The sequence below is a fragment of the Rattus norvegicus genome, chromosome 17 (genome assembly GCF_021556685.1).
Source record: "Rattus norvegicus strain SHRSP/BbbUtx chromosome 17, alternate assembly SHRSP_T2T, whole genome shotgun sequence".
In the NCBI taxonomy this organism is placed as follows: Eukaryota; Metazoa; Chordata; class Mammalia; order Rodentia; family Muridae; genus Rattus; species Rattus norvegicus.
The window spans coordinates 56,022,331-56,046,068 of record NC_141550.1 but is presented as its reverse complement, the minus strand read 5'-3'; the positions used below and the strand labels follow the sequence as shown (position 1 = coordinate 56,046,068).

Here is a 23,738-nt window from a genome sequence, read left to right as displayed (position 1 = left end):
GGTAGGATGCAAAAGATTTAAGGTTCCGATTTTAAGGTCCATCCCAACTTCAAGAACTTCTCTTGTTTCATTTTGGGATTTGTATCTAAGATTTCCCTGGGCAAAAGAGTTATGAAGCTAACATGTATTGAAACTCTGTGGCATTATTTAACTCACAGCAAGATCACTTCTTTTCTTCACCATTTCTGCAAAGCATGTCCACTTACATGTGTGTTTGTCAGCTAATCAGAGTTCCCCACCTCTCCTAAGGCAAAGAAATGAAAACAGGATGCAAAGCAGAGTTCCTTCTTAGTTTTTAGCAGAATTCGGATAGCATGGTAGGAAGCTTTGCAAATTTTCCTTTGTTCCAGTGTTTTTGGAACCCTAAATCAAGATGCTTATGACTCAGAATGTGCTGGGAGACTGTTAGAAGTAAAAGTCAAAATATATAGTTTATGCTTGTTGATTTATGGTCTGTCCCTTTTGTTACTGGATAAGCAGAGAGAACTATCAGTACGCAATATTTGCATTCTTGTGGTGGAGGGAGAGCAGCATCCCCAAACGCCAGAAACAATGTATCTAACACTAGAGACCACACCAGCCCTTTGACTAACTCGCAATTACAAAACGAATATATATATATTTGTTATATATAAATATATATATAAATAAAATAATATAATATATATTTATATTATATATATTATATATAAATAAAATAATATAATAAATATATAAATAAAATAATAATAAAATAATATATAAATTTATAGGTATAATCTCACTGGAGATTCATAGCTCTCCCGGGACTTAGGAGGATTTTTATTTCTCACTCATCTACTGCAGAGCTTAAAGAGTTCAGGGAACACTATGGGGCCTGAGCCCAGTTACTGAGGGGAGAGGGGGCTACCTCTGTTTGCTGAAATCCCTGTATGCAGAGATGAGTGAAGGGTGTTCCACTCTTACCCCTTCTTTTTGCTTTACAGAGTGTTTTAGTGGAGAGAAAGCTTAACAATGGCTAAGAAGTGTCTGGAGCCCTAGTTTATCTCCAGGGTTTCAACACTGAAAGCTTAAGTCACTCTCTGTTGTTTTTGTCTTTGTGATAATCAACAAGTCACCGGAAACAAATAACGAATACTACTGTCAATTCCGTTAAAAATTTTCTCCAGTTAAACATGTGAATTTCAAAATGCTTTTCAAATTATAATAGCTATTCATCCACCCACTCTCTGCCTTCAAGACAGCCGCCACAGAGCGCCCTGAGCACTAAGGCACTTCTACTGGGTAGGTGGGCCGACAGCTTACTCGGGAATCTGGAATGTTTCTTGGAGTTTCTTCTTTCTTCCTCCCCCTTGAGATCCTTCCTTTCAAGTGACAGGTTGGGGTGAGTATCTGGATAGGGAGAGAGAGATGAGTGTGGGCTGGCCAGTTGAAGTAACATGGGTCTTTTCAAAGAAATCAAAGACAGGCACTCGGCATCTTAAGGAAAAGCACCCCGTTCAAGTCCGGGCTCTCAGCTCCGGTCTTTGTGCCCTTTGCGAAGTGGCCCATGGGGACAGCAGGCTGTGTGATGAGACTTTCCAAAAGGAGTTGAAGGCGACGGGGAGGAAAGTCCTCAACTTTCAAAAGCACCATCCCGCGAGAGGAAGTTTCAGGCTTGGCCTAGGGAAAAGTACCAGGAGGTGTGCGGGGGTGGGGCAGTAGTGATCTGAGAGGTCTCTAGAGAAGGAAGGAAAGTCCAACCCGAAAGCGGGGTTGGGGGAAAGCGAAGAGAGAAGGCATGGGCAAAGCGCCCGGCAGCGCGCGAGCCCCGGCTGCTCGGCTGCGCGGGAGCACAGGCCTGGAGGGCTCGGGTGACATCACCCGCGGGCCCCTTCCTCCAGCCGGGTGGGTGGGGCCTGGCGCGCCGCGCGGGCGCGGGGTCAAGGAGGGGGAAGAGGAGGAGCAGGCCTGGATGTGTCTGTGTGAGGACCCGGGAGGGGCGGAGGCGGTGGAGCGCGTGGCTCCCGGCTGCTCCCGCCAGCCCTGCCCGGCCCGACGCGCGGCCTCAGTGCCGCCCGCAGCGCAGCGCAGCGCACTGGGATCCGCGCGCGGAGCGGGACCCCACTGGGCGCGGCCTGGAAGGAGCGGGAAAGCAAAGTAAGGCGAGCAGTACTCCCAAGTTTTTAACCAACTTCGCCCCCTGCGGCGGCGGCGTCCCGCTGCTCGGCGCGTCCCCCAGTGCTCCCCGGAGTGGCGGAAATTAGAGGGACGGGCGGGGGTGGGGGCGCGCGAGGGAAGAAGGAGCCGGGAAGGAGAGGAGAGTCAGACCACATCTGTGAAAACTTGGGGAAGGAGGGCGGGGAAGAGGAGGAGCGCAGGAGCGCGCGGAGGAGAGCGCGAAGGGCGCGCGCGGCGGAGCTCAACTTTTGCAACCGGGGCGCTCGGCCTGGATGGGCCCGAGTCGTTGAAAGTCGACTAGACGGTCGGGGGCTCCTTTCTTTCTCTTTTCTCCTCCCACCCGAGGTTGAACCAAATCAGAACTGTCACTCAGGGCCGGTGACTCAGAGGGATCAGATTACAGGATCCCTGAAACTGATGCGCGGGCTGCAGCGGCGGGAGGGAGCGGACCGGGCCGCGCCGCCGGCGCCCGCACACTCGTCCGCCCGCCCGCCGCTCCCCTCTGCTCCCGCTCGCCCGGCCGCCGGCCCGCGCCACACCATGCCTGCCGCGACCGCACATTGCGCTCAGTCGGGCCATCCACGGTAGCCCGAGCCGCCCGCCGCTCCGCTGGCGCGGGTCTGTGAATTTGGGACCTGACAGCCAAAGCCGCAGGTACGTCCCGCCTGAAGTTCTTTGTTTTGCGGGGCCCCGCAGCCCGCCCTGTCGAGCCTTCTGGCGGCGTCGGAGTGGCCTCCGTGCGCTCGCGCCTTCCCGCGCTCTCGGGGTCTGGTCTCGGCGGTCCGGACTACAGAACTCCTGCTCCTGGGCACGCGTACCAAGTTTTCAGCGGCGGCGCCCGCGCCTACTCCTCACCAAGTGCTGTGCAGAGCTGGGGGAGCCCGGAGCTGCTGCTGGTCCTCGCGCCCCGGCAAGCCGCAGTTCGGCTTGCGCGCACCTCCTGGGATGCGCCGAGCCGCCGCTACCCGGCTCTCCTGGGTCCCGCCTTCACTTCTGAGGGTGGGAGTGCGGGATGAGCGGATGGAGGGCGCGCCTCCGCGGTGGGAGAGGAAAAGTGAAAGTTGTACCATCTGTGCGTGATTTGGAACTCTGTCTCTTCCTTTTCAGAGGTAGAGCAAAAAGAAAGAAAAGAGAAAGAAAGAAAAGTAGCCGTGGCCCTTGCGCCAATCACTTAAGAGGCCGACCTTGCACAGTGCAGAGTTGGGTATGGTTCACTCTACTCTGCTGGGGATACTTACTTTCTGGAGTTGCAGCGGGGCCTGAGGATGTGGCGGAGTTAATATTGATCATACACTTGAATAGTTGGTGAGGCGACTTTTCAGCAGATGGTCACATGCCCTCACACTTGGCCCGGCCTTTGCTTATTATCCTTTGATGAACTTAGTATCCTTCTGTGAACTCTGTGCCTGTGTCTTGGAGTGCAACTTTTTGAGTACCAAGCCGTAACCCCCCCACCCCCCTGCTTTCTTGGCTGTGTGTGTTAAGACCACTTAGGAAGTTTCCTGCACCGCGTTTACCCTCCCTCCTCCCCCAACTTGGTTGTAGATTCTGGCCTTGGGTACAGTGCTCATGGCCCTCTGCCAGTTTATATGTACATATATTTATGTAAAACATTTTCTCCCAGCTCTGTGCCAGCTGTTCCACATTTTCCAGCTGCCACTTCAGTTTGAAATGATGGACTGTCGTCCTCAAGTAAAAGAACCCTTTAGTCGAGGTATGGAGGGCCGGCTGCTGTGCAAATACAGGGGCAGTGCCATTAACCTCTCTGGTATTATTAGTTCCCCAAACACCTCGTGCCCTTCTTTTCCTCTCCTTCTCCTCCTCAATTACAGCTTTTCACAGCCCAGTATGCGCACTCTGGTGAACACTCAAGTGATCAGGTCCCCCCTCTTCGAAACGATTTTATGCAGAATTTAGATGAGGCAGGCTTTCTTTCTTTCTTTCTTTCTTTCTTTCTTTCTTTCTTTCTCTCTCTCTCTCTCTCTCTCTTTCTTTCTTTCTTTCTTTCTTTCTTTCTTTCTTTCTCTCGTTCGTTCTTTCTTATTCCTGGAATATGTGTATGGTGGAAATAACTTCAAGAAAAGACTTGCAACTTGAGAGCATTGGGCATGGCTGGGGGAGGAGAACTGTGCCGTGCAATCTGAAATAATCTCATTTTAGTCTATTTTAGAGGAAACCCTTCCTTCATTCACATGTCACAAGCTTGTACTGTTTGATGTCTTCACGAGTTATAGACTGAATTCTTTAGGAACTGGCCTAAAGTATTAATTTTGAGTATTTATGTAATTGCTCTGTAATTTGAATAGGTGCCTTATTGATTGATTCCTGTAATTATTTCATTTGGGTTTTAAATTAAAAATTAATAATAGTCTGACAGTTTCTTAATTACATGTGTCAAGATTATTTTGAAGCAGGAAAATGCTATGTTTTAAAATAGTGAAATAACCTCAGAATCACTTCATTTTTCTAAGGCAGCGCAGTATTTCAGTTGAGAGGACATATTAAAGCAGTGGTGATTGGTTTTAACAATGTAAACCTTGCAGAGTATCTACAGAATTTGTTTATGTTAGGAAATATTGGCTTTAACAATCTGGTCCACAAGCTCTGTGGCCAGTTAGATTATAGTCAGACCTTAAAACAAACATGAAATAACATTTAAATTAGCTGAAATTGCATATTTATACAGAGCAGAGAGTTTATTTTACACTAAAAGCTATTTAATTAGAAACTCTCCGCCTAAGGGGAGATCCTTTCAGGGTACGTAATTCTTAAAGTCAGCCTAGGGAAGCTTTGGTTCAGATGCATGAATAAGTTCAATGTGAGAAGTGTCTGCTGAAATTTCACTCAGGCAGAAACACTTTAAAAGGTATAGATTGCTTTATTGCTAATAGACTGGCAGGTTTAGGCTCAGATGCCTACTAATTCCCCTTGCTTTTTCCATGCTTGTACTCCTGATTGAACTCTGGTATGCATGCAGTTTTTATTGTATATCTGTTTTGCAAAAGACAACAGACAGAAAGGAGAAAATTCAGCATTGATGAAAAATGGCTCTGTTGAGTTACTTCATTAGTTACTTAATGAAAGAATTGTTAATTTAACAATTGGATTCTAAAGCCTAAAAGTTGGACTCTCCTGTGCTTTAAAGCCAGTGAAGTTTTCTTAATTACCTGGATGCTGCAAGAGTTACAGACTTCCTCTGGGCTCAGGCATTTAGAAGTGAGTCCCCTCTAAGGCATCCTGCTTGCTGCATTCCCCTCCCTGATTTCTGAGGACACTTTGGAAGCTTATGAAAGGAAACACTTTAATGCTCACCGTTGTATGGGCTCACTTATATGGAGACAGCAGTGTTCTAAGAAAAATCAGTCTCGAAGACGCGAATCAGTGAGTCATGAAATGTTCAGGAAAACCTTAGTAATGGAATGTTAATGCTTTTAGATGATAGTAGATTATCTTAAAAGTCAGACTTTTCTTCTCTCTGCAATCGTTGTAAATCCCCAGCTGAAGAGTTCTTTGAAGGAGGTTTTAGTTCTGGCATTCATATTCTGAGGTTGGTCTGATTTGCTTTGGAAAATTCAAGGAATTTTCTGCCAGCTTTTCTATCAAGAGGCAATCAAAGGCTGAAATGGCTACAGAGCAAACACATACATGTGTTTGTTAAACAAAAGGTTCTCTAATAATGATTTCAGGTTGTCTTCTCATTAAAGCCTGGGAGAAGCTGCTGCTCTTTACTTCACATTGTCAGTTTTCTACATGGAAATTGATCTGTTCTACTCTCAAAGCAAATAGAGGCAGACAATAAACGGCAACAGGGCCCAGCACTCTCCAAACTTTCTCAAGTACTTTTCAGTGTATTTTTCATCTTTACTTTTATTTGATGGGCCTGTGAAATAGAGCTGTAGATGGTGAAGACTTTAAATGAAATTTCACACTTTGATGATTTTTTTTTAAACTTTGATATATTGACAGCAAAAGGAGCTGCAAAAGCTTTTATATAACCCGAGCTGTAACGCCAAGCAGCAGTCAAACGTCTCCATGCATTTGTGTTTAACTGCAGAAGAAAAACATGTCCATGGGCAGTAGAGGTTCTTATCAACCCCTAATCCCAGATCCCAGCAAACCTTGAGGGCATGCCTCAGATCTTGCTGAAGTCACTGTGGACTCTCACAGTTTGCAGATTAAATATGCTATGTGTTTCCTTGTTCCAGCAACGGGTTTATGAGCTCACTAAGCTTCCTGTCTTGGATCCTTTTCTTAAGTTTTTAGGGCCTGTTGAAGGCTATGCTGTCTGAAGTAAGTGGTCCTTGCTAATTTAGAGATTCTTTACATGCTTCATCCACTCTTTAAACATTGCTAAATTTATTATTTTTAAACTGAAAAGCTAATTATGTCAGGAAAGTGGGAGGAGCTGTTGGAAAGAAGCTGTGTTTGGAGTGTTTTTATGAGCTCATTTGTTTGGAAACTTTGTTGTCTGCATTGTTTTCCCACACTTTCGCTTTGTCTAACCCCTGAAAAGTAGGCTTTTTCCATTTGAAATACTAAATGCACAGTAGTTTTCTACATATTTCTTAGCTGCCACTGTATGTGTGTGTGTGTGCATGCACATGTGTGTTTCACCTGAAAGTGGTTTTTGTTCTGGTTGTGTATATTTCAACCCGACAAAATGTCTCAGAAAATCTATGGCTTTCTAAAGAAGCTGAATGAAAAAGCCATTACATAGTTAATAAGGTGGCACTGGGACATGGGGCCCCCCTCCTGAAAGGCAATATTGTATTGAGTTCTATGTCTGCCTCTGTGGTGTCTGTAAGCTATATCCTCTTATATGGCACGCTAGCACTTTGTGTTTGAGTCATAATTAAAAAAGAAAATACTTACATCATTGTCCAGCAACATGTCATATCATTCCCAAGAGAACCCAAGCCAATTTTGTGTTTAAAGGTTATTCAATGAATGAAATTGTGAAAGCCCATTTGTCAAAGTGCTGCATGGTTTCTGTTCGTTTTCAAGCCCCAAATTCATTGTCTGCCTTAGCCCAGCCATTAGTCATCAGTGTATTAGTGCTGCCTTCAGGCCATGCTGCCCAGCACTTCTTCACACTATTACAGCTTTGAAAGTGTACTCTGTCGACTTGTAGAATTACTGCTCTGATTTCCGCTTGGCTGGTTTGAGGTAAGTCCCCTCTCCCCCTTCTAGCTGACTGTAATCCTTGGTTTCTTTCAAAGCTCCTTTCCAGTGATTTAGAAAACTTTCTTAAGGACCCTGTTGGCATCCTACCATGATTTTGTTGTAGCCTGCAATATACATTTAAATTGTACCTGAAGAAAATTGGATTGGTTGTAGTCCTGAGCCATTTAGAGGGTGTTTGCTTTGCTGTGGAGGGGAGAGCTGGGGCAGCATAGCACATTTGTTTTCTTGTGTAAATTTTATGTTCTAGAATTAATTCAGCTATAAGAGATAAGTGCCATTCTTAAATCCCTGTTGAAGTAACTTCAAAATATATAGCATATTTGCTTATTTTTAAAGCAGATTTTTCTGAAGGTTCAATAAAATGCCCAACAAGACAAGTGTTTTATGTTATAGACTGTCATTTTAAAAAAGGTCGAAAACTCACCAATTAGGTAAAAGATAAATTCAAATTTTATTAATGAAGGAAGGAGACAATTAAACCTTGTTACTGATTACATTTTGTGATTTTTTTTTAAAGAGTAAGTTAGTCCAAAGATTTATTAGTGTGTGGAGAAACCTCATGCAGAAGCTTTGAATGACTGAGATATGTGGAGCCCTGGGCTCCGCTGGCTAGACATGTGCATCAGCCATGCCACTGCAGGATAGGTCCTGCTGTTGGAACTGTGAATGCTCAAACGGAATTCCACACCCAAGAGTCTCACTGAGGGAGTCGGTAGCAGTTGATGCAGGCTACACTGACAGTCTTGTATGTCTAAAGACTGAAGGATGAGTAAGCTGGAGAATATTGTTTGAGTAAGAAAGTTTACAGGATAAGTGGCCCATGGGTTACAAAGTAGACCCTGCATCTGAAAATCCTTAAAATTTGAAAACCTGACTTTTAAAGTTGCTATTAAGATTTAACTATCAAAATGTTAAATATTAGGAGAGTAAAGTGAGGGGAATAGTATTGCCTGAAAAACGAGCTGAGTATTTGTAGCTTACCTGGGGCTGATTGTAATTATAAGTTTCACTTGTGTGATTCAATAGCCAGTTGGTGGCCTGGTGTGATAGTTCATGCCTGTAGTCCTAACATTTGGAAGGCAGAGGCAGGAGGATTGTCACAAGTTTCAGATAAGCCTGGGCTTTATTATCGATTCTAGGCTGCCTGGCCTATAGTGTGAGAACATGTTTCAAACCATAGCAGCAACAAACAGGTTAATTATTATTCATAGATGCAGCCTATCTCCTTAAGCTTTATTGTAAGGATAGAGGATGCTAGGCACTGTAAGTTATATAAGTTCTGTGTGAATAGCGGGCTTTTTTCTGCTGCTATGAAAACATGCTTAATCCTTTCACATCTCAGTGAGGCACTCACACTTTTATGATATATATGGATGTAGTGGGAAGACTGTTTGTGGACTGTATTTATAGACTAATGTAGAAGGTCCAATCTGGTTTTCTTTCTGGATCCAGCTAATGCACAGGAAGTTAAGGTGTCAGTTTGCTTTCCACCACCACTGTTTCTCTGATGACATCTGCTGTCCCTCATGCAAGGGCCACCCAGAGCACGGGAGTCTTGAGTAGTAAGAGCTGTGGGAAGCTCAGAGGTGGCACTGAGTATTAGACCTCATTCTCCCCTCAGACGTTTGTTATAAAATACCTCTGGCAGCTGAGCAGGAAGCTCCTGATCGTTTCTCTTACATCAACACCAGAAAAGGCACAGTCATGTCATCTTTTGATTTTAAGTGCAATAACAATGATTTCTTTCATGTTGAATATTTCCCTCCCTCGGTGATTGATTTTAAATGTATAATTTTTCCAAAAAGTTTAGATAAAGCTAATCTATGAAAGCCAAGTTCACTGGATCCAGGCAATTATTTTCCTCATAGAGCAATTCTGTTTTGGGATGTCTGTCAAAATGCTGTTTAGCTACAATCAGAAGCATCAGAAGTGTAAGGACGGAAGACGGGAATAATAAACTGCAGATTTGGGGGACCTCTTGGTTTTCCAGCAGGCAGCTTGGATAGAGTTCAGTTTTCTTATTCACAGATGAGGTTTTTTACTTTCTTTACCTTGGGAAAATAATTCTATAAAGGTGAGATAACTGTGTATTAAAGATGCTGTAGTTAAAGTTAAATGGAGATTTCATTAGGAACTGACGTCGGGCTTCCTCTTCTGCAGAGACCTACGGTGGTACAGGCAGGAAGTGAAGGAAAGCCGAGAAACCTTGGGAATTGTCGGTGTGGCACAGAGGTTGTGCATAACTAATTGATTTTAGGTTCAGAAAGATATTTTGAACAGAAGAAAACCTCAAGCACATTATAGACCTCTTAAGTTTCTTTTCCATGTGTGATTACAAGAAATGGGCTAAATTTTTTTGCATTTTGCTTATTGAACCTCAAGACAATTTCTCACTTCCAAAACTGATCAGAAAGTTTAAAAATCAGTATTAGCTTTGTTCTTCATGTTGGGGAAAAAAGTTCTCTCTGTGACGAAATTATTTTCTTTAGGAAATGGGTTATTTAATAGCTCCAGGAGGATATAAATATTAAATAGGATTTTTTTTCCTATTTAAAGGGGACATGGTTCCTCTTTCCATGAAGTAGCAGCTGATGTCCTCGTAGTAGGCTTTGAGAGAGCTATCACTCTTCTGTGATAGCTGCAGGAAAGGCTGCCCCCAGAATTCCTTCTCAGCCCACTTCATTGTGGATTTTTGAACCATTAACATGTGAGGGAGACCATTCAGCTTAACAGTGTACAGGCAGGTTGCATAAAAGCCTTATTCTCCTGGAGCAGCAGATTCTTGAACTACAGGCTGTAATTTCTCACATTAGACCTGCTCTGAGTACTGCCTGTATCCTTAAAATGACTTTCCTTCTGGTCTCATTGGGGCTATAGATGTTCTAATGTATGAAAAATGGATCAGATTATCATCAATCTAGTTCTGCTTAGTTGTCTTGAATCTTTAAGTGCATTAAAACAAAACAAAACAAACAACAAAACAATAACAACAACAAAATCAGAGTTACTGCCAAAGTTCAGGTATCTTAACAGCAAAATAAAGTGGATTTCAAGAAAATAGATATTGACTGTTTGGAAAGAGCACTGCCAGTCTGTGACAGCAACAGCTTCAACCCACTGTAGACTACAGCCAGTTTATTCCTTCAGGAGAAATGCCACTTTAAACTTTGCTGTGGTTAGCACTGGTACTTTCCTCTGGAAATCCTTAATACCTACAATTTGGAGATGTTGTCACAGAGAACCACCAAGGGGAGAGGCTAGTTTGTGTAGGTTTTAAGAATTGGGATTAAAAACAGAATTCTTGACTATGACAGGGAGTGTCTGTGGTGGTGAAGGCTGCATCTCATGGAAGGTTTTCTGAGAGACAGTGAGGCCATGTGCCTGACTTGACCATTCTCACCACCTGCATCTATTTATAGCAGCCTGGGAAGTGGGCCAAGTTGATAGACAGTAGACATTTTTGTGAATGAACATATTTGTTTGCTTGCAGAATTTTCAACTGTTCCCCAGTGTTTTATGATATTAGAATTTGCACGCACGCACATACTGTCATACCTATTTGAATTTGGCTGGTTCAGACTACATGGATGTAACAAACAGTCCCCCTTCCAAATGACTGTTGGACATTTTTCTGACCCAACTGTACAGAGAATTTGCAAGTGCCTACAAATATTCCTGAAGAGCAGGATGACTAATCTGACCCACGTTGATAAGGGATACCCAACTGTATGGCTTACAGAAACATTGGGGTGAACTGCTGGACCAATCTCCTCATGGCCTTTCAGGAAGTTACCTGACCTGCAGCACCTCCCTCACCTCTTTCTGGCTTGAGAGCCTTCAAGGCTGCAGTGGTTCAGAAGTGGATCCTAGGGATTGAAGCTCATGAGAGAGGGACAGGGTAATCTCTGTTGGCCAACACCATTGGCCAGCGAGGCTCTGGAGAACAGTGGGTGAACAGGAATTAAGACTCAGTGGTTAAGACCCAGTGGTTGGAGGTATGAGGGCTCCAGTCTGAGGTGTCAGGACCAGAAACCCGACAAAAAAAGGGGGGCTTTCAAACTAAACTGCAGCAACCACAGCCTGCTCAATAAAACCCCCATAGTCAATGGGACATTTGTGTGACAGTGCTTTGAAAACCTAATGTTCCCTCACCTCCCAAATTCTTCATTTTGGTAAATGTTACCTCCAATCCAGTCACTTTCAGAGTGAATATCCGCTACAAGTGTTTTTCCTGGTGGCTTCAGAAAACATTTATAGTAGTTTTAGGGGAGGTTGAAACAGGTTTAGGGGAGGTTGAGGTAGGTTCACATTTGGAATTTAAAAAAGATGTACTTAGAAGGCAAATTGCTAGAAGGGGAGAGAGTAGATGTAGAAAACGGTCTGAAATTAATTGTGCTCTGGACTTTGACCTCTGGGAAATTAACAAAGATTTGGCGTAGTAGAATGAAAAAAGATTTGGTTGTTTTGCCTACAGGAAGGAGCTTTTAGCCTTCTTTTTTACCTGTGGAACTTAAGCCCTCAGGAGGCAAATACTAGTTGCAGGCTTCCTGGGCAGCTGGTTGGCCTGTACCTTTCTTGCTAGGATTCAGACTTAGGATCCCATCCCCCATCCCCCAAGAAAGAAAGAAAAATCAAAAGGAAGAAAGAAAAGAAAAGAAGAGAAAAGGAGAAAATAAAGAAGCCAAGTGGTTTTCTCCTGCAGTCCTGCATGCAGTGTCTCAGTGGTAAAACACTGAAGGGGAACTGCCTCTGGAGGAAAGTCCTGATTTCATTCATATCTGAAAAATAGGAGCATGTGTTCTACAGAGAGAAGAATTTGGAGTGAAGTGAAATTCATCCCTTCCCTTAATTCTTACAGTCTAAATTAATAACATAATAAATTATATAACATAATAAATTATATATATATAATTGATTAAGGTAGTTTAGGCTCTCAGTGGTATGGGGTGATGCTTCAGCTTGTCACAATTTACCATTCCAGCCAGGTCAACTATGGTCTGTGTTTCCAAATCTCTTAATGTCCCATGAAAAAGCCACCCTGAAGGGAGAAACAGTCACCATTTCAACAGTTATGTGAGGTGTGGGCATCCCTGGTGTTAAAGCTTTCTCTTTGTGACAAGGATAAAATTGTGTTTTTATCAGTAAAATAAGCTGATATAACTCACCATGTTATACAGGAAGCAGATGTCTGCCTTGGCAAGGTGCCACGTTATAGCCCCGCATTGAGCATTGACTACACTTAAATAATTAGTTGCTAATTAATGAGATCCAAAAATAAGTTGTCAAAATAGAAGAAGGGGGTAGACTCTTAAGTTACCAAGGGCCTAGTTTAAAAAAAACTCTACTTGAAACAGGGGTAGGAATTAGTATTTCCAAGACCATTAATTAGTAGCTTTCAGGTGGTGCCTCTTGGCACTTGAGCCTTTCTCTGCTGTGATGAATTCTGGGAGGGTGAGTTGTTTTGTTAAAATGTTGCCTTAAGGGGTACCCAAAAACTGCATAAAATTCAGTTTTACCAAGGAACTTAAGTGACTTATTGGTTCTTTTTTTTTTTAAAGATTTATTTATTTATTTTATGTGAGTTCACTGTCACTTTCTTCAGACACACCAGAAGAGAGAATTGGATCCATTACAGATGGTTGTGAGCCACCATGTGGTTGCTGGGAATTGAACTCAGGACCTCTGGAAGAGCAGTCGGTGATCTTAACCACTGAGCCATCCCTTCAGCCCGACTTGTTGGTTCTTACTGGGAACATTCTCTCTTGATGAGATGCTGTCTGTTTCCTTTCTATGTTATAGTTCCACTTTGCAGTTTAAACTTAGTAGACTGCCCCAACTCAGCTAATAAAACTGTTTATCGGTTTTGGAGGAGATGATTGTGCTATCTGAATTGGGAGCTTTGATTAAGAATTCCTGGCAAAATTTTTAGCTTTTATAGTATCGCCAGTTTTCAATGAAACGTTTAGTGTAGAGGATGGTGTATGTAACTAGCACAAGGATGTTTGAAATTCAAGACACAGCAGAGTTAGAGATCGAGAGGTCCCTGATGTGAACCTGTATTTACCAAGTAAGCGTTTGTCTTTGATTTAGTCATTGAGAAGATAGAAGTCTACTCCTCATGAGGCTTCCGGTCTAGAGGGAACACGAGTTGTATGTTCAGCAAAGAGTTCTCAAACACAGTTCTTTGTCATTGCAGTCGGAGTTGGGATAGGTTCTCTGGGCTGTAAATTCAGTGGTCTGGAATACACTCCATTCATTCTATAGTTATGAATATAATTGAGGTCCTCTCGTGGATGCATTCATGGACAAATATAAATGTATAGAAAAGTTACTGGGAAGCCACAGTGACCTTGACTGTTAGTGCTGCTTCAAATACAGGCTCTTGGGTGCCATTGTCCATGGCTGATGCATTGTGTAAGAAATAGAGAAATAGAACTGGAAAGTCAGATCTGTTAGCAAGCATACAGCAGTCTGGGTAGTAACGGTTGTTCAGGGAAACTCTTTTGGAGTGGGAGTGATATGGATTGAGTTCTTATGCTCCGTCTCTGTTTTGACTTTGGAGAGAGTGTGTCACTGTGTAGCTCTAGATGGCCTGGAATTCTGTTTGTAGACCAGGCTGACCGGGAACTCACAGGAACTCTCCTGCTTTTGCCTCTCGAGTGCTGGAATTGTCACCCTACCCCAAGCCTTGTGATATACTTTAAAAATGATGTTTAAAGCTGAGTGCAGGTTGAGGAAGGAGTATTGAGAGTTTGAGGCCAGGCTGGACTGTGTACTAAGACCTCACTTTAAACAATAAAATAAATTTGGAGAGAGGTTAGTTCTTTAAAGAGATTTTTATTTTTTAGTGTTACTATTGATGTTACTGTGTGGCATGTGGAGTTCAGGATGACTTGTGGGAGTTGATTTACCTCCTTACATCTTGTAGGTTCCAGGAACCACAATCAGGCTGTGAGGACTGTCGCTGTTTTATTTTTGGTTTTCACTGTGTGCTCTGAATATGCTTCTTAATTCAGAGTGGGTCTTACAGTTAGTTTAATAAGTACATCCTGTTTCTGTTTATTCTACAAAACTATAGTTTAGAGTGAATGACAGTAGACATTCTAGGAAAAGATGGACGTCAGTGGAATAGCCAGTGCCCTGCTGTTATTATGTGTGCAGCCTTTGGCTCTGAAGCCATAACCGAATGGCTTGAGTTCCTGGTGAAGGGGCATCTGTTGTCCATTAAAGAGTGTGAGTTAAAGCTGACTAAATGTACATCTCTGGCATTGGCCCTTTCGCCAGTTAAACAGCTCTTTATTTTATATCAGTAATCACTGTTCTGATTGAACATTGTGGTATCTGCTGCACGTAGAAACATAAGCAGATGACTGGACACATGAAGAGCCTACAGTGGGGGTTGCAGTCTAGAGAGCTCGAGGAAAACATACCCGAGAGTGGCCTTTTCATCTTTGTATTCCTTGTAGGTACAAGTATTCTGTAAAGAAAGGATGTGCTAATGCGAGTGATGAGTTGGGGCTCTTGCCCCATGAGTGAAGCTAGTGAAGCACAGGTGACCTGCCTGTGCCTGTAGCTGAGTTTTCATGTTCTGTAAGTGATCCCAGCCTATGCTGTCCTCACCTTTTGTCTGGCTTTTATGGTAGAATGATAAATTGTCTTGTTAGGAAATTAACCCAAATGAATTAATGTTTTTCCCTTTCGGAAAATGTAATGTACACAGTTTGTCTGGATGCTGTTAGGTTCAGAAGTGCATGGTAATCCAGTGTCTTATAGAAGAAGTAGAAATCAGACTGTACTGGCCGAGTTGCCGCACACTGAGGGCCCTGGGTAGGCTTGCTACTTGCCTTTGAAGATGTCTAATTAGTAACTACAAACTTTCTTCTGACTTAGAAGTTCTCTCAGTGTCCCTTCCTATAAAGTTGACCACCAGAAGAAAAATGAACAGACATGGCTTAAAAGAGTAATGTGACACTTGGTTTTTGTACTGTAGACAATTGAAAATCAAAGTATTTAGAATTCATTGTTCTTTAACCTCTGCGTTACAACCCTTTCGGCACACTTCTGTCTCCAAAAATTTTTACACTAGGATTCATAACCATAGCATAATTACAGCTACGGAGTAGCAACAAAAATGATTTTATGGTTGGGGTCACCACCACATAATGGACTGTATCAGAGGGTCTCAGCGTTAGGAAGGTTGAGAGCCACTGGTTTAGATCATTTGATAACCAGTGCTCAGGAGGAACTGGGAAACTTGTTCATTATGAGCTGTTCTGTTTTCCTTTGCAGATAGCAAAGCCTGGGGTCACTTAAGAAATCCGAAAACTCAGCTGCGTGTGACTTTGACTGGCTTCTTAATATAGCTACAGAATATTTTTGCCAGAAAAGTCTTTGGAGAAATGTCCATCAGGTTTTGCTAGACCTTTAGGTTCTCCTCAGGCAGAAGATGCAGAAGGGCCTTTGTGTAAAGGTTTCTTTTGCCATTTTGGGAATTTGATGGCACTGTGGTGTTTTATAGGGATTCCTTTGAGAAACAAGCTGAAGTAATGAGCAGACATTATGGAGGCCCAGTCCCACAGCTCGACGACAACTGAGAGGAAGAAAGCTGAAAGTTCCATTGCGAAGTGTCCCACAAGAACAGATGTCAGTGAGAAGGCCGTGGCCTCCAGTACCACTTCAAATGGTGAGTAGCCCCACAGCTCCCAGCAGCTAAACTGCAGTCACTGCTGTGTTCTCTGCATCCCCTGAGCTGAATAGCCACGCCTGGACCAGTGATTCTTCTGTGAGAGGTTCACATGGGTCAGAGGATGGTGTATGGGGTGGGTATACTTTAGTAATCTTTGTCTTAGCATTCAAGCTGCTTGGTTTCTCCAGCGTCTACTTCGAAATATAAATTGGGGTAGGTTATGTATTAAAAGAAGTTCCTCTTTTGGCTTTTTGGAAATCATCTTGATTGGTCTGGTAAGGATTTGGAATGCTTTAAGTTTCACATGGAATGTCTACAGTAGTGAAAATAATGCAGACGTCGTCTCTGTGTGGCTGGATTTCTCCCGCCCCAAACTTAAAGTTGTCTATTGGAGAGGATTTTTAAAGCCTAACAGCTGAAGTTTTAAGTCCATCTTAAGTCCATGAACTTCACTGTTGGTTTTGTAAATTTAATTAATTTAATTGATTTCAGATACAGCACAGAGTCAACATTTATTTTTACACTTTAAGCAAAGTATTGAGCAGTATTTCAGTTCAAACCCAGAGTACTGAATATAGAATCCAGCCTCCCTCACCTAGGAAAACCGGGCTGAAGGTTTGTGGAGACGCTCTCTTCCCTTCCAGGCGTTCCCCAGGTAGGCCGTCAGTGTCTTTGAATTTTGTAGATTTCAGGCATGCCTCCTCTCTCGGTATTGCACTCTGCCTTTCTGTGTACCCTTAAGAAGGAGAAGTTGGCCCAGTGTCCTCATTCTGCTCCTGTGTGACCTGGCTGCCTGGTCTGCCCAAGCTGACCTTCTGGCCGCTTCTCTGTGGTTTTATAATTCCTGTGTTCCAAGAAAGAATTTACTAGGTTGACTTACTATGGGTTTAAATGTGCAATTGAAGAGTAAGCTTGATTGGGAAGTTAACTGTAACTCCGAGGACAGTTGCTCCTGAGGAGTCTGGCTCTGTGCCATCTGTGTGGTGCCCAGGTCTGCAACCCTTTTATCATCAGGGTTTTGACATAACTTTATACTGTGCCAGGAGGAGGGAGTTAGCTGTCAGTCTCACAGGCCAATAATCCCAGGTTTCCATTGAGCTCTAGGGGGATATATTTATGTCTGAGTTAAAAAAAAATGGATTCACTTTACCTGCATGTGTATAAAAATTTGTCTGTATTGTTCCCTGTATTTATGGCATTTAAACCCAGTGCTCAAGCTTATTTAACACAGTCTGAGTATGCGTGTTCTGTTTTCTAGTGTCATGAAAAGCATATTCTACTTTAAAAACATGCTACCTTGGATTCTTTGTTTTTCTGGAGCTTATAAATGTTAGGCTAATTTATCATGTTATAAGTAGGAACAATATGTAAAGTGCTAGTTGTTTGATGGTTTTAATACTAATCTTATAAGAATAAGTAAGAACAATATGTAAAGTGCTAGTTATTTGGTGGTTGTAATACTAATTTTATAAGAATAAGTACTTTATATGATTAAAATTCACAGAAACAATAATATTGTTAATCTTCAAGGTATATGATTAGGGATGTGAGTGTGCAGCTATGTATGTGGGTGTTTCCTAGTGCAAAGACAGTGCAGGTGGGTAGAGGATGCTGTTGCAACATCTGGGCTGTTAGAAGCCGCTGCCTTGTGAGTCCCAGTAGAGCATCTTTAGTGGTCTTCGTGCGGAAGATGCTGTCTCTGGATCTTGCTCCCACCCTGAAACACATCTCCATGGCTTCTCCATTGCTCCCAGCTTGTCATCAATCAGTCTCAGACCACAAGTTCTCCTCATAACTACGTTGAAGATGAATGTATCGTTACCAACCTGAACCCAGTGCTGACCTGGAGGCCCTGACCAGAAGCTAGCCAGAGAAAAGACCATCCTGAAGCTAGTGCTGTACTTGACATAGTCATAGGCCTGTGTGCTAAAGCACTCACACTCTTGCCTTCCTAACCTGATCAGCCTGTACCCTTGAGGCCCACAACCTGTCTAAACGTGCACAAATCCTGTCCCCTACGGATGTAAATACTCACCAGTCACGTTCATGGGGCACATGTCTGAATGAGATCTGTCTCAGAGTCATTTTTCAGAATTCCTGTTCTTCTAAGGAATTCATTGCTTTTCATTTGGGGCACAATAGGAAACTCAATGAAACAAACAAACAAAAAAATGGAAATATTTTTTTCTGAAACTGGGTTTCCACCTAATAGATTTGACACCAGGAAAACAAGCAAATGCATTTAAATCACGATAAACAATAAAGGAAGAAAGGCTAGTGAAGCCAAGCATAGTGGCTCCTGTTTGGAATCACTGCGTTTTGGAGGCTGAGGCAGGAGAATTGTGAGTTCGAGGTCTGTTTGGGCTATGTGGTGACAAGACAGGAGAGTGTCCTTTTTCCTTTGTTTATGTGAATGCTAATAATTACAGTGATCTTTTCCTATAGAGTTCTGCAGTTTACATCTAAGTAGGTTAGGTCTCTTTACTGTGCATGATTGTGGTAAGGCTCGATGGCTGGGATCATTGTCTCTGTATTGCTTGCTCCTCCCTGCTCCTGTGTTTTCTTCCCTTCAAGCTCTGCCTTGGTGTTATGCAGATCAGTGTTTGGACTTTCATCCAGTGCTGCTTGGGTTAGAGCTTTTGGCAGGCAGCCTTGTAGAGATTGGTGCTCTGTGTGTGCTGGCCTGTGGTGGACATTATTGTGACTGTCCACTCCTCAGTCTGTCTATCCACCTACTCCTTTCTCTACAGTTTAGAAGTGCCTAAATACATACACTGAAGCCATCACAATAATTGGAATCATTAAGATACCGCAATAGGAGGCACAGCAGTCTACCAGTTCCCAGAGGTTATACTTGCCTTACAATTGCTCTGACAGAGTTTGTAACCAGACCGTTAAAAGGTTTAGCTCAGATATCAGGATGTATGAACCAAATGAATGTAAAGTATATTTTAGATTCTAACCATTTTGTGATTCAAAGTAAATAAATAGAAAAGTTTTGTTATTGGTGAAGCTATTGGTTGGGGTGACTTAATTAACCTTTCTAGTCATTATGAAGTATAATTTGTTCTTGATTGTGAACATCCCAGCCAAACCACGCACATTCCACTGCGTGTTCTTACAGGTCTGTTTTCTTGCTTCTCTCAATTGAGTATCTGCTCCTAGAATTTTGTTTAAACATACGTAGAGACACAGCCAAAATGTATGGTTCAAAAACCTTAAAGAACACTGTAAATAAACATTTGTTACATGAGATTGAAATTTAAAATAACATGAGTGAAAAGTTGTGCTCTAAATCCTGCGTTGGGGGAAAGAAACCAAGTCAAATTAGATCTGTGTAGCAGTTCCAGATCCACGTGTGCATGCACAGCCTCCAGCTGTCTCTGCACAGGAACCACATTGTGTGCAGAGGTTCCTGTGTGCACATCTTCAGCTTTAAGCATTTAGTGCTGCTCTTCATGAGAAGGAAGTGACACAAGTGATGGCTTTTAGTCTTCTGAATGTTTTTTAAGTGCAGTTGTGACTTAAGAGATTGTTCTTGACAGCTAACAGGATGGTTTTCATATATAATGTGTACATTTAGAGGTATTAGGCCTTATACTGGCTTGACTGTGTCCAAGTCTGTTAATAAGGTAAGCTCTCAGTAAATGCCTTCATGCTCTGTTTTTGCATGATTCATTACTTTCTAAATAGATATTTCATAAGTTGATAGAAAGCAGAAATTTACCCAGTGGTGATGAGGTGGGAAACGTATGATGGGACATTCTCTGTGCTTTTGTTTCTTTTGTCTGCCTTTTGCTTAAAAGTCTTTGAGGCTTATGCTTTTAAACAGTTCAGCACACAGGTATTAATGTGTGTCATGTCTGTTGGATTTATGACTAGGATTCGAGATCGCTTGTACTTGTGTTGAAATCTTGAAATACATTGTTGCTGTCCACATACCTTCTGGTCCTCATCTTGTCTCACACTTTTCTCAGTGTGAGAGTCTGCATATGAATAGATTTATTCCATACTGCATATGAGTAGTTTACTCCAGGCAAACTTTAGCGTTTGGGTTTTAGATTTCTTTACCTTTCTTTGCTTCCCACATCACACTTCTTGGCCCACATAAGGTGGATGGAAGGGCTTTCAGGTACTTTTCATTGTACGTTATGGGGCTCTTATGAGCACATGCAGGCTTTGGGTCTGAAAGATTGGGTTGAGTTTTTGCGATGCCAAGTGCTAGGTGTGTGAGTGAGGAGTGATTCATCTCTTAGTGTCTGGGTTTTCTCGTCTTCTTAGCACGGGAATAATTACATCTACTTCTCAAGAACTTATCAGGAGAAATTCTCTCATTCCACCATGTTGGCTCCAGGGATTAAATTCATTTCATCAGTCCTGGCAGCAAGAGCCTTTATCCCTTCTGATCCACATCATTTGCCCAGGTTTTCAGAAGAGAGGGAAAGTGTTTGGCAAAAGTGATGATGAACTTGCTGGGTCCAGGAAGATTTGTGAGTCACAATCTAAGGAAGCCTGCTTATCTTGAGGAAGGATGGATAAAAGAACAAAGTAACAGCGGTCTTTGCCCTCTTTCCCTAATTCAGAGCAGAGGGAAGATGATGGTTTTGTGAGAACACAACTTTAAGAAGGTTCATTTAGATTTCTTAACTCTTGAAAACTGGTCGTGCTGATGGTGCATGTTGCATTGGAAGTATGTGTGTGTTCGTTTCTCCTCATTGTTTTCTGGGGTGAGGCACCCCTTTCTGAATGTCATGCCAGCTTGCAGTGTGGCTTGCACTGAATGAGTGACATTTTATTTATTCTACTTGAAGAACTTAAAAAAAAAACCAACTAAATGGTGATAAATAATCTTCTCATAGCAACTCTGCCTTTAGCTCCAAAGCTACTTATCCCTGAGCTACTCTGGTTTCTGTGTTAGTTAACTATATTTTCTAGTCTGGAAACCTTGTTGTCACTTTTTGATCCCTCCTTCCAGGCTCATGCTCCTATTAGACTTCATTCTGGTCATTCACCCATTTTCCTGCAACCCACCACACTACATCACCCCTTTCATCCTCACTGTCCTATACCATGGTGGTTCTAGTGGCCTTCTGCTCACCGCCTTGAACTTCTCGTGCTCGGCACATGCTCCTGCCAGATGAACAGTGTTGTAATTCTTGCTGTTAAGCCCCTGTTCTGGAATCTTCAGTGACTCATAGCTGCCTACAGGATGAAGCTCAGAGCCATTAACTTAATGTGTAGATATCTTCTAAAATCTGACAGCAACCTGGCTCTGATCTGCTCATTGATTAAGTGTAAGGGCTCCTTGCTTTGCTCCTGTACTTGTCCACAGACCCAGAGTTTGCTAATATCGCCCTGCGTTTGCTGTCAGTTTGCCAGTGTATGTTCTCAGTTTCTCTGTCTATTTTTTTAATCCTCTTGGAAATTGCATAATACTTTTTAAAATTTTAATTTATCATTATTATTTTAATTAATAAACTTTGTATGTTAGAGTGGTTTTAGCCTCATTGAAAACTTGAGCAGAAGGTCCCTTCCCTTTCTCTTCTTACTAATATCTCGCATTATGTGTTGTCTGTTAGAAGTGATGAACTGACTAAAGTCCGTAGTTTGCATTGGGGTTCACAAGAGCACGGGAGAGGGAGGGAATCAGAAGTGACTGAGAGGTTTCAATCCTGAATGCTTGCAGGAAAGATAATGTACTTAGCCATAAAAAGTGGGTTTTGATAAGTGCATACAGTGTATCCACCATTGCGGTTCCTATAGAGTAGCATCACTATCCTTAAAGTCCTGTGTTCTATGTATGTATACCTATGTATGATGTGTGTCCTTTGTCCTTCTATTAACATGTAACTTTAAGTGTTGATTCAACTCTTGTAGAATAGCACCTCGTTTATCTGCCTCACTCTCCTCTATACCTTTCCTCAGCGCATACAGTGTTTATGGCCAAGAAGACATGGGGATAATATGGGGATGTCATTTTCTAGACCTGCCAGACCTGCAGAAAAGAGACAGGGAGCATGTATGTGAGGACACTTAATATTGATGTGTCTCTTAAAGCCAAAGTTTAAACTTTAGCCTTGCCAGAAAAAAATCTCATGTGATCTTGGGCTAAGGCTACGTGCTTTCTGACTGTCACTGTGGATCCCTAGATGGATACTAACTGACCAGGTCTAATTTGGCAGAATTTAATTCACTGATAAATTTTATCTTAATCCTTTCAATGTGGTAATGCAGTATCGTTTGTTAGTAATCTAGCAATGGCTAAATTTCCATCTGATTTAGAGAATCAGCCAGTATTTTCTGCATTCATTCCAGATAGGTGGTCACAGGGCTCTGAACTAGCAGGTCAGTGGATAGTGGCAACCAAGGGCAGAGACTGTGCCTTTAAGTTGCTGGTACCAATGCTGCCCCATGTTTAATGGATGAAGTGCTCATTTGTAAATACTCGATGAGAGTATCAGATGGAATCTGGTTTTGTACTGAGATGCTGCAGTAAAAATAAGTCCTCCCGAATTTGAGTTTCAGTATTCAATTTCTTCTAAAAAAATAGCAACTTCTAGACAATCAGGTTGCTATAGAGCAGATACCACCACCATCTTGCCTAATTCTGGCACCTTTGTAGAATAAAGAGCATGGCATGTGTCTGCTCTCTGAAAGTCCCGGGTTGCCTGTGACTGCTGTGATCAAGCGGTGTGGAATTTCATAATGCAGAAACACACTGGTCAGAATCAGAAACAACCACCAAATAGTGGCAGCTCAATGGGCAGGAGGCCAATTGTGGGAGGAAAAGTCCCCCTGGAAGGTGGTTAGTGGCCTCCCACCTCCCAGTACTCTGACCCTGCAGCCAGGCAGGGGTGGTTTCATTTCCTAGAAGCTTGCAGGAGGCAGGGTGGTGCCACACAATCCCACTGTGTGCACAGATGCACTTCCAACACACCTGCTCCCGCTTAGCCATGCTCCCTCCATTCTTAAGTGGTAAAAATAAGTCTTTGAGGTGATCCCTTCAATGACTTGGACAAATCCAGGTAATTAAACATGATCACGGTCAAGGCAGAATAGTGTCCCCTCTTTTAAATTTGAATATATATTTGGACTTTAAAGTCAACTTCCCAGTGAATGCATTTGGTGGAGTCACTGGCAGTGATAGGAAGGCTAGAAACTGCGGTAGTTGTTGGAGATTATCTTTCTTCATGTTTTCTTTTTCTTTTTCTTTATTTTTTTTTTACAAAGGCTGCCTTTTAGGCCTGTGGGTAAAATTTACTCTTCCTAATTTTTTTTCACATATAATTTTAACAGAGCTAAGAAGTTCTTGCAAACTGTTGTGAAACACACTTTCTGGTATCTGTCAGCTTGACTTTTTTTTTTTTTTAAAGAATAAAGACAAGGTATATTTTGGAGCAATTTAAAATTGCATTTTTTTATTGAAAACTACTGGCAGCCATGTTGACAAGGATTTTTTGTTGTTGTTTTTGTTACTGTGAATTATTTGCATGAGAAAATTAGAGTCTTAATATTTAACACAGCTACAACCTAGAGGAAAAATAGAAAAGTCTTTGCTAAGTCAGAAGACTAATCTGTTCCTCTCTTTCTTCCCACCCCCACCACTCCTTTTTTATTTCTGGAAGCTTCTTCTCCTTTGCTTTTATAGATAGGACTGCATCTCAGGTAGGCACATTTTTATATAAAGTTATCCCTTAGCCTGCAATTTTTTCCTACCCCCCCACCCCCC

At 42.5% G+C, this 23,738-nt stretch overlaps 1 protein-coding gene across 2 annotated transcripts in view; it reads left to right on the top strand.

The window, feature by feature from the left end:
- Nucleotides 1–1,943: 1,943 nt before the first annotated feature.
- Nucleotides 1,944–23,738, top strand: part of Gli3 (GLI family zinc finger 3) — a 274,470-nt gene continuing 252,675 nt past the window's right edge. The window contains 2 exon segments of one of the 2 annotated variants that reach the window (NM_080405.2): nucleotides 1,944–2,118; nucleotides 15,842–16,006. In NM_080405.2, the coding sequence (NP_536330.2) occupies nucleotides 15,883–16,006 (124 nt within the window). In that variant the 5' untranslated portion in view covers nucleotides 1,944–2,118; nucleotides 15,842–15,882. 2 annotated transcript variants of the gene reach the window in all.